The 15,172-nt window shown below is 45.9% G+C and overlaps 1 protein-coding gene across 1 annotated transcript; it reads right to left on the bottom strand.

Moving 5' to 3' along the window:
• Positions 1–10,117: 10,117 nt before the first annotated feature.
• LOC109754670 (serpin-Z1-like) lies at positions 10,118–11,762 on the bottom strand. Its single transcript, XM_073509649.1, has 2 exons — positions 11,339–11,762; positions 10,118–11,167 (listed from the first exon to the last, which is right to left on the bottom strand). Exons 1-2 carry the CDS (start codon positions 11,723–11,725, stop codon positions 10,229–10,231), a joined length of 1,326 nt encoding a protein of 441 aa, XP_073365750.1. The 5' UTR covers positions 11,726–11,762; the 3' UTR covers positions 10,118–10,228.
• Between the last annotated feature and the right edge of the window lie 3,410 nt (positions 11,763–15,172).

The raw sequence follows: 15,172 nt of genomic DNA, 5'->3' as shown, positions 1-15,172 counted from the left end.
TCCACCAAGCTTCAAGAGCTTTGTGATGAACTACAATATGCAGGGGATGGAAAAGACCATTCCCGAGGTATATTCAATGCTGAAATCAGCGGAGGTGGAGATCAGAAAAGAACATCAAGTGTTGATGGTGAATAAAACCACTAAGTTCAAGAAGGGCAAGGGTAAGAAGAACTTCAAGAAGGACGGCAAGGGAGTTGCCGCGCCCGGTAAGCCAGTTGCCGGGAAGAAGTCGAAGAATGGACCCAAGCCTGAAACTGAGTGCTTTTATTGCAAGGGAAGTGGTCACTAGAAGCGGAACTGCCCCAAATACTTAGCGGACAAGAAGGCCGGCAACACCAAAGGTATATGTGATATACATGTAATTGATGTGTACCTTACCAGTACTCGTAGTAGCTCCTGGGTATTTGATACCGGTGCGGTTGCTCATATTTGTAACTCAAAACAGGAACTACGGAATAAACGGAGACTGGCGAAGGACGAGGTGACGATGCGCGTCGGGAATGGTTCCAAGGTCGATGTGATCGCCGTCGGCACGCTACCTCTGCATCTACCCACGGGATTAGTTTTAAACCTCAATAATTGTTATTTAGTGCCAGCTTTGAGCATGAACATTGTATCTGGATCTCGTTTAATTCGAGATGGCTAATCATTTAAATCTGAGAATAATGGTTGTTCTATTTATTTGAGAGATATGTTTTATGGTCATGCCCCGCTGGTTAATGGTTTATTCTTGATGAATCTCGAACGTGATGTTACACATGTTCATAGTGTGAATACCAAAAGATGTAAAGTTGATAACGATAGTCCCACATACTTGTGGCACTGCCGCCTTGGTCACATTGGTGTCAAGCGCATGAAGAAGCTCCATGCAGATGGACTTTTGGAGTCTCTTGATTACGAATCATTTGACACGTGCGAACCATGCCTCATGGGTAAGATGACCAAGACTCCGTTCTCCGGAACAATGGAGCGAGCAACCAACTTATTGGAAATCATACATACCGATGTGTGCAGTCCAATGAGTGTTGAGGCTCGCGGAGGATATCGTTATGTTCTCACTCTCACTGATGACTTAAGTAGATATGGGTATGTCTACCTAATGAAACACAAGTCTGAAACCTTTGAAAAGTTCAAGGAATTTCAGAGTGAGGTTGAGAATCAACATGACAGAAAAATAAAATTCTTACGATCGGATCATGCTGGAGAATATTTAAGTCACGATTTTGGCACACACTTAAGGAAATGTGGAATAGTTTCACAACTCACGCCGCCTGGAACACCTCAGAGAAATGGTGTGTCCGAACGTCGTAATCGCACTCTATTGGATATGGTGCGATCTATGATGTCTCTTACCGATTTACCGCTCTCATTTTGGGGCTATGCTTTAGAGACTGCCGCATTCACTTTATATAGGGCACCGTCGAAATCCGTTGAGACGACACCGTATGAATTATGGTTTGGGAAGAAACCTAAGCTGTCATTTCTAAAAGTTTGGGGATGCGATGCTTATGTCAAGAAACTTCAACCTGAAAAGCTCGAACCCAAGTCGGAGAAATGCGTCTTCCTAGGATACCCTAAGGAAACTATAGGGTACACCTTCTACCTCAGATCCGAAGGCAAGATCTTCGTTGCCAAGAACGGGTCCTTTCTGGAGAAGGAGTTTCTCTCGAAAGAATTGAGTGGGAGGAAAGTGGAACTTGATGAGGTGATAGTCACCCCTTCCGAACCGGAAAGTAGCGCATCGCGGGAAGATGTTCCTGTGGTGCCTACACCGACTGGGGAGGAAGTTAATGATGATGATCATGAAGCTTCGGATCAAGTTACTACTTAACTTCGTAGGTCCACAAGGACACGTTCCGCACCATAGTGGTACGGCAACCCTGTCCTGGAAATCATGTTGTTAGACAATGGTGAACCTTCGAACTATGAAGAAGCGATGGCGGGCCCGGATTCCGACAAATGGCTAGAAGCCATGAAATCCGAGATAGGATCCATGTATGAAAACGAAGTATGGACTTTGACTGACTTGCCCGATGATCGGCGAGCCATAGAAAACAAGTGGATCTTTAAGAAGAAGACAGACGCGGATGGTAATGTGACCATCTATAAGGCTCGACTTGTCGCTAAGGGTTATCGACAAGTTCAAGGGGTTGACTACGATGAGACTTTCTCACCCGTAGCGAAGCTGAAGTCAGTCCGAATCATGTTAGCAATTGCCGCATACTATGATTATGAGATATGGCAGATGGACGTCAAAACGGCATTCCTTAACGGCTTCCTTAAGGAAGAGTTGTATATGATGCAGCCGGAAGGTTTTGTCGATCCTAAGAATGCTAACAAAGTATGCAAGCTCCAACGCTCAATCTATGGGCTGGTGCAAGCATCTCGGAGTTGGAACATTCGCTTTGATGAGATGATCAAAGCGTTTGGGTTTACACAGACTTATGGAGAAGCCTGTGTTTACAAGAAAGTGAGTGGGAGCTCTGTAGCATTTCTCATATTATATGTGGATGACATACTATTGATGGGAAATGATATAGAATTCTTGGAAAGTATAAAGGCCTATTTGAATAAGTGTTTTTCAATGAAGGACCTTGGAGAAGCTGCTTATATATTAGGCATCAAGATCTATAGAGATAGATCAAGACGCCTCATTGGTCTTTCACAGAGTACATACCTTGACAAGATATTGAAGAAGTTCAATATGGATCAGTCCAAGAAGGGGTTCTTGCCTGTATTGCAAGGTGTGCAATTGAGCACGGCTCAATGCCCGACCACGGCAGAAGATAGAGAAAAGATGAGTGTCATCCCCTATGCCTCGGCCATAGGGTCTATTATGTATGCCATGCTGTGTACCAGACCTGATGTAAACCTTGCCGTAAGTTTGGTAGGAAGGTACCAAAGTAATCCCGGCATGGAACACTGGACAGCGGTCAAGAATATCCTGAAGTACCTGAAGAGGACTAAGGATATGTTTCTCGTTTATGGAGGTGACGAAGAGCTCGTCGTAAAGGGTTACGTCGACGCTAGCTTCGACACAGATCTGGATGACTCGAAGTCACAAACCGGATACATGTATATTTTCAATGGAGGAGCAGTAAGCTGGTGCAGTTTCAAGCAAAGCATCGTGGCGGGATCTACATGTGAAGCGGAGTACATGGCAGCCTCGGAGGCAGCACAGGAAGCAGTCTGGATGAAGGAGTTCATTACCGACCTAGGGGTGATTCCCAATGCGTCGGGCCCGATGACTCTCTTCTGTGACAACACTGGAGCTATTGCACTTGCGAAGGAGCCCAGGTTTCACAGGAAGACCAGGCATATCAAGCGTCGCTTCAACTCCATTCGTGAAAGTGTTCAAAATGGAGACATAGATATTTGTAAAGTACATACGGACCTGAATGTAGCAGATCCGTTGACTAAACCTCTCCCTAGAGCAAAACATGATCAACACCAGGATGCAATGGGTGTTCGATTCATCACAATGTAACTAGATTATTGACTCTAGTGCAAGTGGGAGACTATTGGAAATATGCCCTAGAGGAAATAATAAATGGTTATTATTATATTTCTTTGTTCATGGTAATTGTCTATTGTTCATGCTATAATTGTATTGTCCGGAAATCGTAATACATGTGTGAATACATAGACCACAACGTGTCCCTAGTAAGCCTCTAGTTGACTAGCTCGTTGATCAACAGATAGTCATGGTTTCCTGACTATGGACATTGGATGTCATTGATAACGGGATCACATCATTAGGAGAATGATGTGATGGACAAGACCCAATCCTAAGCATAGCATAAAAGATCGTGTAGTTTCGTTTGCTAGAGCTTTTCCAATGTCAAGTATCTTTTCCTTAGACCATGAGATCGTGCAACTCCCGGATACCGTAGGAGTGCTTTGGGTGTGCCAAACGTCACAACGTAACTGGGTGATTATAAAGGTGCACTACGGGTATCTCCGAAAGTGTCTGTTGGGTTGGCACGGATCGAGACTGGGATTTGTCATTCCGTGTGACGGAGAGGTATCTCTGGGCCCACTCGGTAATGCATCATCATAATGAGCTCAATGTGACTAAGGCGTTAGTCACGGGATCATGCATTGCGGTACGAGTAAAGAGACTTGCCGGTAACGAGATTGAACAAGGTATTGGGATAGCGACGATCGAATCTCGGGCAAGTAACATATCGATTGACAAAGGGAATTGTATACGGGATTGATTGAATCCTCGACATCGTGGTTCATCCGATGAGATCATCGTGGAACATGTGGGAGCCAACATGGGTATCCAGATCCCGCTGTTGGTTATTGACCGGAGAGGCGTCTCGGTCATGTCTGCATGTCTCCCGAACCCGTAGGGTCTACACACTTAAGGTTCGGTGACGCTAGGGTTGTAGAGATATGTGTATGCGGAAATCCGAAAGTTGTTCGGAGTCCCGGATGAGATCCCGGACGTCACGAGGAGTTCCGGAATGGTCCGGAGGTAAAGAATTATATATAGGAAGTCAAGTTTCGGGGGTTACCGGTATTGTACCGGGACCACCGGAAGGGTCCCGGGGGTCCACCGGGTGGGGCCACCTATCCCGGAGGGCCCCGTGGGCTGAAGTGGGAAGGGAACCAGCCCCTAGTGGGCTGGGCGCCCCCCCATGAGCCTCCCCCCATGCGCCTAGGGTTGGGAACCCTAGGGTGGGGGGCTTCCCACTTGCCTTGGGGGGCAAGGCACCCCCCTGGCCGCCGCCCCCCACCCTAGATGGGTTTGGCCGCGCCCCCCCCCCCTCCCAAGGGGGCCTATATAAATGGGGGGAGGGAGGTCAGCAAGATTGACAGCTTTGGGCGCCTCCCTCCTCCCCTGCTACACCTCTCCCTCTCGCAGAACCTCGGCGAAGCCCTGCCGAGACCCACTACATCCACCACCACGCCGTCGTGCTGCTGGATCTCCATCAACCTCTCCTTCCCCTTGCTGGATCAAGAAGGAGGAGACGTCGCTGCACCGTACGTGTGTTGAACGCGGAGGTGCCGTCCGTGCGGCACTCGGTCATCGGTGATTTGGATCACGGCGAGTACGACTCCGTCATCCACGTTCATTGGAACGCTTCCACTCGCGATCTACAAGGGTATGTAGATGCACTCCTTTCCCCTCGTTGCTAGTATACTCCATAGATGCATCTTGGTGAGCGTAGGAAAATTTTAAAATTATGCTACGATTCCCAACAGATTTGTCACTCCGATTGTCAGAGAGGTATCTCTGGGCCCTCTCGGTAATGCACATCACTATAAGCCTTGCAAGCAATGTAACTAATGTGTTAGTTACGGGATGATGCATTACAGAACGAGTAAAGAGACTTACCGGTAATGAGATTGAACTAGGTATGATGATACCGACGATCGAATCTCGGGCAAGTAACATACCGATGACAAAGGGAACAACGTATGTTGTTATGCGGTTTGACCGATAAAGATCTTCGTAGAATATGTAGGAACCAATATGAGCATCCAGGTTCCGCTATTGGTTATTGACCGGAGATGAGTCTCGGTCATGTCTACATAGTTCTCGAACCCGTAGGGTCCGCACGCTTAATGTTCGATGACGATCGGTATTATGATTTTATGTGTTTTGATGTACCGAAGGTAGTTCGGAGTCCCGGATGTGATCACGGACATGGCGAGGAGTCTCGAAATTGTCGAGACATGATGATTGATATATTGGAAGGTTATGTTTGGACACCGGAATGGTTTCGATGAGTTCGGGCATATACCGTTGTACCGGGGGGTTACTGGAACCCCCCGGGGGCTTAATGGGCCTACGTGGGCTTTAGTGGAAGAGAGAGGAAGCGGCCAAGAGGAGGGGCGCGCCCCCCAAGCCCAATCCGAATTGGGGAGGGGGCCGGCCCCCCTTTCCTTCTTCCCCTCTTCCCCTTCCTTCCCCCTCCTAGTTGGACTAATAAAGGGGGGAAACCTACTCCTAGTAGGAGTAGGAATCCCCCCTTGGGGGTGCACCATGAGGCCTGCCGGCCCCCTCCTCCCCTCCTTTATATACGGGGGAGGGGCACCCCATAGACACACAAGTTGATTCTTAGCCGTGTGCGGTGCCCCCTCCACATATTTCCACCTCGGTCATATTGTCGTAGTGCCTAGGTGAAGCCCTGTGTCGGTAACTTCATCATCATCGTCAACACGCCGTCGTGCTGACGAAACTCTCTCTCGACCTCAGCTGGATCTAGAAGTTCGAGGGACGTCACCGAGTTGAACGTGTACAGATCGCAAAGGTGCCGTGCGTTCGGTACTTGATCGGTTGGATCGTGAAGACGTTGGACTACATCAACTGCGTTACTTAACGCTTCCGCTTTCAGTCTACGAGGGTACGTGGACACACTCTCCCCGCTCGTTGCAATGCTTCTCCTAGATAGATCTTGCGTGATCGTAGAAATTTTTTGAAATACTACGTTCCCCAACAGTAACTTGTACATGTTTCTCGTGTTAAAGGTTTGGGTTGCACCAGTACAACAGGGTAAAAGGGTAACCCTTAGGTTCTTAGGTTCGACCCTACACATGTACATAGTTGTACAACAACTTATGCTTGTGCTAAATAGATAGGCACTGCAGCAGACAAAATCATGAACTGGATTACTAGCTCATAATATTATATTTCATAGAAAGGAAACTCTCATGTTGAATTCAAAAACCAAAACTTTCTATCCATAATAATTCCGACAATGATGCCCAAGACAATTCCCCAACAACAAAAATGTCACTTAAAGTTCCATGAACAGATGCTTCATTCTACTTGGATAAGTGGATCCATTTACCCGATGCATGTCTTTTTAGGGAGCATATTAATTCAATAGTTCCTTTTATTTTCATGATGAAGATTACTTTAGTAGCACACCTCCAGGTTCGAGGAAAAAGAACTACAAACGAGGGAGGGACATTTAGTGTTGCACATGCATCATCATTCAGACGTATTATGTCTTTCTTGATAGTAGACAAACCAGACAAAGAGACTGAGAAAATCAGTCAAGTGAGTTATTCGTCAAGAAGAGAACAATTCCTTTTGTAGCTAGCTTCTTGTGTAGACCAGATTCTTGTGTACCTCTGTCTTTTGTGGAACACCCGTTAATGTACCATATTGAAGACATATGCACAACTGATACTTGTAATGGATGGCAATAAAATTATGAAGTTCCGAAAGTTTTAGAATCGTGAACAATCCAGGAGGAGCTCCATGTTGCAAGTTATCCAAGCATCTTGTTTTTATTTATTATATGCACATTATCACAAGCCAGACCAAACAAAAGACAAAATCCTCCAAGATAAGGTGTCTAGTTATGTAGGGAAAGCAAAGGAAAATACACCGGTACATAAGACCAACTGCAGAAGATCACTGAGATGGTCTAACTACCTTGTAGAGTTGAAAGAGTATCTGGAGCAAGTGTGAATCTGAGCTTACAAAACAGTCTAGGTCCAAAAGAATCTACCGCTTCACTAGTTGAGCATTCAATAGAAACTAAAACTCATGCTCCTCGTCAATACCTGCAAAGCGAGGGTGATTAATCTTTGGACAACGCTAACGCCCACACGTGTGGTGTGAGCCAAACCCGCTCACACGCCCTATAACATACAGACTATGCCCTGTCACCGCATGCATACATGTGGGAATCTTTTTGGATTTCGGTTTTTAAAATGTTTTATCTCTTAAATGAAAAATCCGATTGAAGATCCGTTTTCATCATTAAATCCCTCGCGACGAGATCTTCGAAACTAGATCTCATATCAATATATTTCGATGAAATTTTTTTTGGGTTAAAAGTTGCCATGTCTATTGTCCATGAATTGCCATGATGTTTACACTAAAGTTGCCATGATATGTTTCAGCTATTTTCTTCTACATTTAAAAGTAAATTTTGACATATTATAAAATGGGGAATTAAGAAACTAGACTTGTCATGCACCATAAACTAAAATTGCCATGATACATGCACTTCAAATTGTCATGGTTCATACAAAAAAATATTTTCATGGTCAAAGTACTAGAATTGCCATCATCAAAAAACTAAAATTGCCATGCTCTACAAACTAAAATTGCCATATGGCAACTTTAATTTAAGCACTATGACAACTACAGTGTAAACATCATGGCAACTTTTGGGCAAAAAAAAAAATTCATCGAAACATATCAACATGGGGTCTAGTTTTGAAGATCTCGTCGAGACGAATTTAATGGTGAAAATGGATTTTTAATTCAATTTTTAATTAGGAGATAAAACATTTTTAAGCCGAAAACCAAAAAGATTTCTGCTGATGTCATCTGTTCATACATGGCAAAATGAGTGGTGATGAAGGCGTGTGGGCGATGTGCAAACGTCCACACGTGTGGGCGTTAGTTTTTTCCTAATCTTTTGCTCTCTTGTAGATCAACTAGATTAGTGAATGCGCTCATGCTTTTCATAGCAGCTACAACAAACAAGCGACTAGGGCAGTTTAGTTTACCAAATTCTTTTTTTTTCATGCCAACAACCATCGGTCCAAGTTCAGCATTAGAGGCTTCCTTTTTTAGAATTCACTTGATTTTCCACATTTCATGAAAGTACAAATTCAAGATGGGGTATGATGTACCATATGTGATAATGGTTGCATCATAAAATACTTTTAACACCCTACAAAGTATTGCAGCTCTTTCCCACTTAGCAGCAGATGAAGCGTACGTGTAATTCAAATATCGGCTAGCCAAGGAATCAGATGCTCTTGTGTACTCCATGGCTTTCTCAATTGTCGGGTACGTGGAGTTCCAACAAGTTGGTGTATCCAAAGTGGGCCACCTACCAACAAGGAGGCCGACTTGAACAATGACTTCCTTGAACTTTTTTTTCAGGCGGCGGATGATCTCATGTATTTCACACTCTCCCAAATATTGCTGACAGTTGGTTCCACAAAATCCAACCCGTCCTGGACAATGAGATTTATCATATGTGTTGCACATCGATTGTGCAACAATATTCCACTCACCGAAAGAGCATCCTCGGCCACAAATTGCGCTTCAATCCTGCTGCCACTGAATCATCAGATGTTGCATTATCCAATGTGATCCCGAATACCTTATCCTCAATGTTCTGTTCTTGAATGCATTTGACAGATGTTATGAGACGTGCTGGGAACAACGACATGGATGTTGCAACTAGCGGGACTACATGCGGCAAGCAACAATGGCGGATGATATGATTAGTGGGATGACGTGATGCGAGTGACGGGGCGGATGTTGTGACCATTCAGACGAAATGCTGAAACTAGCAACGGTGGATGCTGCGACCGGTGGGACAATGTGCTGCGAGTGGTAGGGCGACATGTTGCAAGGGCCGTCGTGATGAGGGCGGATGTTGTGACCGTTGAGATGACATGCTACAAATGGCAACGACGGACGCTGCCACCGGTAGGACAATGACTATGTCTCATCTATTGACTCAATGAAACATAAAAGGGAAAACAAAATCCTCACGAATCTCCACATAAAATCATTAGCATCACAGTTAGATGTGACAGCATAGTGCATCTAATAATCCGAGATCGAGATGATTAACTCCACCGAGGCCCTGAGCTCATGCACCACTTCGTGCAAGATTACAGTACCGTTCAAAATGTTGCCGCTTTCGATAAATATCGACTGCTTCAGATGAATCACCCTGTGAGCAAGCGGGGAAAGGTTGTTGGTTTATGCTTGAACACAAATTTGAAAGTTGGCATGAGCCACCAACAATGCAAAAAGATTGTGGTGTAAGAGAGCGAATGATTGTTCATGAATTATCCTTATTACATAAACCAGATCACAGAACGAATCAATTTTGTGGATTTCTAGCAGAAAAGAAAGAACTAGTAGTACTAGAGTAGCTAGAGGGATTGAGCACTTGTCCTGCAAAAAGCACGATGCCGCTCTTGTCCTCCCTGATGAGGAGGTTAACATTTGAGAAAGGATAGGCTTTCCTACACCCCCTTATCTAGCCACTCATTTTTGTATCGCGATTCGTGCGAGTACATTTGTCTTTTTTGTTTCTTCCATATAGAACAACATATGAACTTCAAACTTGGCAGCTCAACAAAACATTCTTACTAGAATGTGGGAAAAAACTTTTAGAATTTTTCGTGCAATATAAATACTAAAAAGTACATTTTTTAATACAAAAAATCTAATTTCGTATATTTATGTTTAACGAAAAATCTGAAAGTTTTTTCTTACATTCTAGTTAGAACGTTTTGGTGTCTTGCAAAGTTTGAAGTTCATATGTTGTTTTATTTTAAAGAAACAAAAAAGAGAAAATCTGATGTACAAAGTTAGTTGTCTAGCACGGATCTTAAAGCAATGTTGGAGGGTAAGGATAAGGGGTGTCCAGAAACCTGAGCTGTAAAAATCCGCGTCCCTGAGGAGGAACAGGAAGGGGTGATCCGCCACGAAGTCCACGCGCGCCGGTTCCTCTCCGTACAGAGAAAACCCAACATCACAATCAGCTTCAGTGGCCGCAGCGGCCATGGTTCCATCCTCGTCCACCTCCACCACGCACTCGTGGAGCACATTCTGCACCCTCAGAGGCGGCTCCGGCTCCGCCAACTCGATCATCTCCGACCAGTCGTGTGTGAAGCGGAACGGCAGCTCCAGGCCAAGGCCTTGCAGCACATCCCGCGCGTCCATCTTTGATGACACCTTGAACTTTGGGATCCTCAGGTTCCCCACCTCGACGCCTCGTGCCGCCGGAACGCAGCGGGCCACGAACTCGGCGGTGCCGGAGGAGCTGATCTCGCGCAGCAGGGCCTGCAGGCCGTCGCGCTCGTCGGGGAGGTAGATGTGCATGCTGAACCGGTGGTTGCCGCCGGCGCCGACTTTGCTCTCGTAGTGTAGCTGCAGGACTTTGAAGCCGGGGTGGCAGCTGATGCACTGGTCGTTCGTGCTCTTCATGAACGGCACGCGCACACGGCTCCCGTCGGCGTCGGCCAAGAAGAAGTCGCCGTCTAGGGTGTACTCAGGGTCGAATGGGTCTAGCCATGTGCCCCTCATGTAGAGCAAATTGCCGATGACAAGGGCCGTCAAAGTGGCGTCCAGGTGGCCTTCTGGCATGAGGTCCTTGATGAAGCCCTCTGTCTTGTCCTCGAACCAGCGGTTGATCTCAACCCTCGCCTCTTCCACCTTGATTAATTAATTGGACACAGCAAATTAAAAATACAGACAATATATAGCAGTATGATCGATCGACATAGTACTGGAGTAGGATCGGAACTAGCTAGGCAAGATCTGAATTGCAGCAGAAATGTTGTTGCCAGACGGATAATCAATTAAGTAGAGAATTACTATACGCACATTCTCTCTGAATGGCATGGCTCGCACCGCGGCCTTGAACTCGGAGGCGACCTTGTCCGCGTAGGCGGGCCTCAGCCGGAGCGAGGACTCCACCCAAACACCTACGGCGCACCGGATATGGGGCTCCACGCCGGCGTCCCTGCCGAATACAAGGGTGGCCACCTCGGAGGCGAGGGCCGCATGCGCTGCACCGCCGGAGAGGCCCAGGAAGGAGACGATCTGGTCGAGGGTGTCGCCCGTGGCACCGGCGGCGAGAAGAACGACCACGGAGTGGATAGACAGCGGGGAGATGGCCAGGTTGCGTTTCTCGCCGTCGCCACTGAGTTGAAGGAGGAGCCGCGTGGAGAGGGCGGCCAGGTCCCTGATGGCTCCGGCGAGGTCCTCCATCTCCAGGGAACGGTGCGGGGTAGGGGTGGGTAACAAGTGAATGGAGACTGGAGAGGCAGTGGCGAGGTCTACCGGAACTAGGAACGGATTTGGGGTTTTATAACTCAAATTCCTTCCTCACTAAGTTCCAGGGTTTTACTCTATAACTGGTATTTATTGCCGGGAATGATATTACTTCGCCCTGAAGTTTTCTACTAGAATAAATGGATTTTATTTTCTTTATCAGAAAATATACAACACGTACTATACGGTAGCGCGACATGTCACAGATCTTCTGAGCGTGCGCGCACTAGACAAAGCCGATCGGTCGGCTAACAATCGCCGCGGGTCGGGCAACCGTCACGCTTGATCACGGTCCTGTCTTTATTTCTACGGAGATGACTAGTCGTTGATGTTTTTTTAAGCAACCGTATACTCGCTCCGTTCCTAAATGTAAGTCTTTCTAGAGATTTTACTATATACTAGATATGGATGTATATAGACGTAATTTAGAGCATAGATTCACTCATTCTGCTCCGTATGTAGTCTCTTATTGGAATCTCTAAAAAGACTTACATTTAGGAATGGAGGGAGTATTTCATTAGACAATCTGTTCATAGAGATTACACATATGGTCACCATACGAGACGCAAATGATTGTCAAGTAACTTTGCACAAAGAATTTCACAAGAAGTAAAACTACTATTCCACCCTTGCAAAAACTCTGGCCTCGCCGAAACGTAGTGCACAAACGTCCTCCGCCGCCACCATGGCAACGCCTGAAAAAGATGAGAACAACCGACATACCAAGATCTGGGAGAGCACCACCACATACAAAGATGTTGTTTAAGCCGATGAAACAGGTCGCCGCAAGCGACGAGACCAAGTCTTCATGGCACGTAGGCCAAGGATCTTCCCCGTGGTCATCAGATCTAGACGCCATCGACTTCATCCGATGTAGTCGAAGAAGAGGAACGTCGCCACCTGTGGTCATCCACGCACCCAACTGCAAGACAGTAAGCACAACTATAGCAGCCGACACGACCGCCACCCGCGAGAGCACCGACGGCCGACCACCAGACATGAACCTTGTCAGATCCAGAGATCGGCGAGACGACCGGGCCACTTGCCCCCCGACGCCACCAGTTGCAGTGACGCCGAGATGGAGAGAGAGCAGAGACAAACTATTCCGACGCGGCGCCACCTCCTCCATAGAAATAGTGCCTCAAGGAAGAAATAGGCCAATCCTAACTACAGACATGAGCCAAAGCACCAAGGTCCCCACCCCCTCCCGCTGCCGGACGGGCGGACGGAGAAGGCAGGGACCGGCGGCACCGGCTTGGAGCCCAGTGAGGTTGGAGGCAGATGGGATCGCCCCGATCCGCCTTTCTCGGAGGGTTGGGAGCGAGCGGAACCGTTTCCGCTTTTTTCTCGGAGGACTAGTCGCCAATGTTTATGTGGAGTCTCTCATTTTCTCAATTAAATGTGCGGTCTTAACCTTTTGGATATGGTGACCTCAATGAAATAGTTCAAAATGATATGGTGTAGTAAAATTATATCATGATAATAGATGACTAGAAGGCAATGCGCGCTTTAATGTGTCGTTCCACTTCTGGGGGTTCTTTTTTTCCTCTTCAGCCGCTTGTTTCGCTTATGGGGCTCGTTCTGGTTTGTTCGGAGTTCAACGTGCAGAGACTGTTGCGGCTCGTTGTCTGGTGCATCGTTGCGGTTTGGTTAGATGTTATTTATATGTTATCAATTTTTGGCGGGTGCGCAGGTTGGCAGCCGCGTGTGTTTTTGTTGCTATGTGGCGCTGGTGTAGGCTGATATACAGATTGACCAACGAAACAGACCCTCGCTACCAAGCCCACAACCGACTTCCAACAGCACGATGCACCAGGAGCCTCGAGTTCGATTAGGTATGGCAAATTTCAATTAAATGTGTGGTCTCAACCTTTTTTGGCGAAAAAACTTTCAATATACTCATTTTCAATCATGGTAGTACAACGAACACTAGAAATAATAAAGATTACATCCACATCCGTAGACTACCTACCCGCGACTACAAGCACTGAAGCGAGCTAAAGGCGCGCCGCCGTCATCGCCCCTCCATCGTTGGAGCCGAGCAAATCTTTTTGTAGTAGACAGTCGGTAAGTCGGCGTGCTAAGGCCCTGTAGGACCAGCGCACCAGAACAGCAACTGTCGCCGTTAAAGAGTAGCGCAGATCGGAAGGATTCAACCTAAAGACACATGAACGCAGACGAAATACAGCAAGATCCGAGCAAATCCACCATGGTCTCAACCTTAAGATGATATGATGACAAATATTATGTAGTTTCCAATAGACTAAAATAAATTCTAGAGAAATGCCTAAACAAGGGCGTTTCTATTGAATCCTGCTTAAATATGCGATCTCACCCATTCCACGCAGTGAATCAAGAAAAAATTGGAAAATACATAGTGATCAAAAAGAGTGCAGTGAATAATTAATGATCAAGTGGAGGTTGTTCTTATGGAATCTCATCTGTGATCTCAACCTTCAAGCGATACGATCAACCAAAAATGATTATTAATGATTGGACCCCAAAATCTACTTATAAATTGTACTGAAATGTGTGATCTCGACTCTTAACTTTTTAATATGGTACCAAAAATTAATGGAAAATTATATAGTGAGCCAAAAACCTACCGATGGCAAGACTATACAAAATTCCTTGTAGCTTAACCCTTTCAAGTTGTGTCATGCATACTTATTTATAGAACTCGAATCTATTATAAAACTTCATGAGAAGTACAAAGCACCCCAAACATAATATAATTACATTGAGATCTCTAGACCACTAAACGACCACTGTCGCCGCTGAAACGAGTCGCGGACGCTCCATATTACCAAACTCACCCATCAAACAATGGCACTAAGTGCAGCTTCCCTTAAATCTTTTATCTAGCAGACCCGATGGATATGACCATTGCCTCACACACTTGTTTGGTTTAGTTGCATCCCAAATATGGAGGTCCTCCGACACAATGGCACTATCTTCTTGTCAATTCTTCATTTGTATCTACACTAAATGAAAATATGTGGTGTGGATAATTTATCTTTTTCACCATGTTCAATAATTTAAGCTCATTAGTAAGTTAACGAGAAGTTTTAATTAGTCTCGTTCTCTTTTTGAGTAATACCATTGCAATTGAACACACTCATGTATTTTATTCCCTTTTTACAATGAAATAGGGATTTGACTAAGCCATACAAAGTTTAAATCCACAAGAATTGTCTTAGCAATGTCTTCTAGGTAGTTTTCCCCCAAGTGTGGACCTAAACTCAACCAATATACATTGTAACTTATGGACCGAGAATTTAGGGAGGATCTTCACTTCCTCTTGGGCATTGAAGTGTGGCGATCAAGGGAGGATCTTGTACTAACTCATCTATCGAGGACACCACAGGTACTTCAGTATGGTTG

This window comes from Aegilops tauschii, chromosome 2 (assembly GCF_002575655.3).
Source record: "Aegilops tauschii subsp. strangulata cultivar AL8/78 chromosome 2, Aet v6.0, whole genome shotgun sequence".
Classification (NCBI taxonomy): Eukaryota; Viridiplantae; Streptophyta; class Magnoliopsida; order Poales; family Poaceae; genus Aegilops; species Aegilops tauschii.
The sequence above is the reverse complement of the archived record's forward strand: the minus strand, read 5'-3'. Positions and strand labels throughout refer to the sequence as shown.

Bases quoted from the DNA above. Each gene is read 5' to 3' on its own strand.
- LOC109754670 (XM_073509649.1), bottom strand. From the start codon at position 11,725: ATGGAGGACCTCGCCGGAGCCATCAGGGACCTGGCCGCCCTCTCCACG. The intron at 11,168-11,338 runs GTGCGTATAGTA...TAATTAATCAAG, and splicing joins CCATGCCATTCAGAGAGAAT to GTGGAAGAGGCGAGGGTTGA.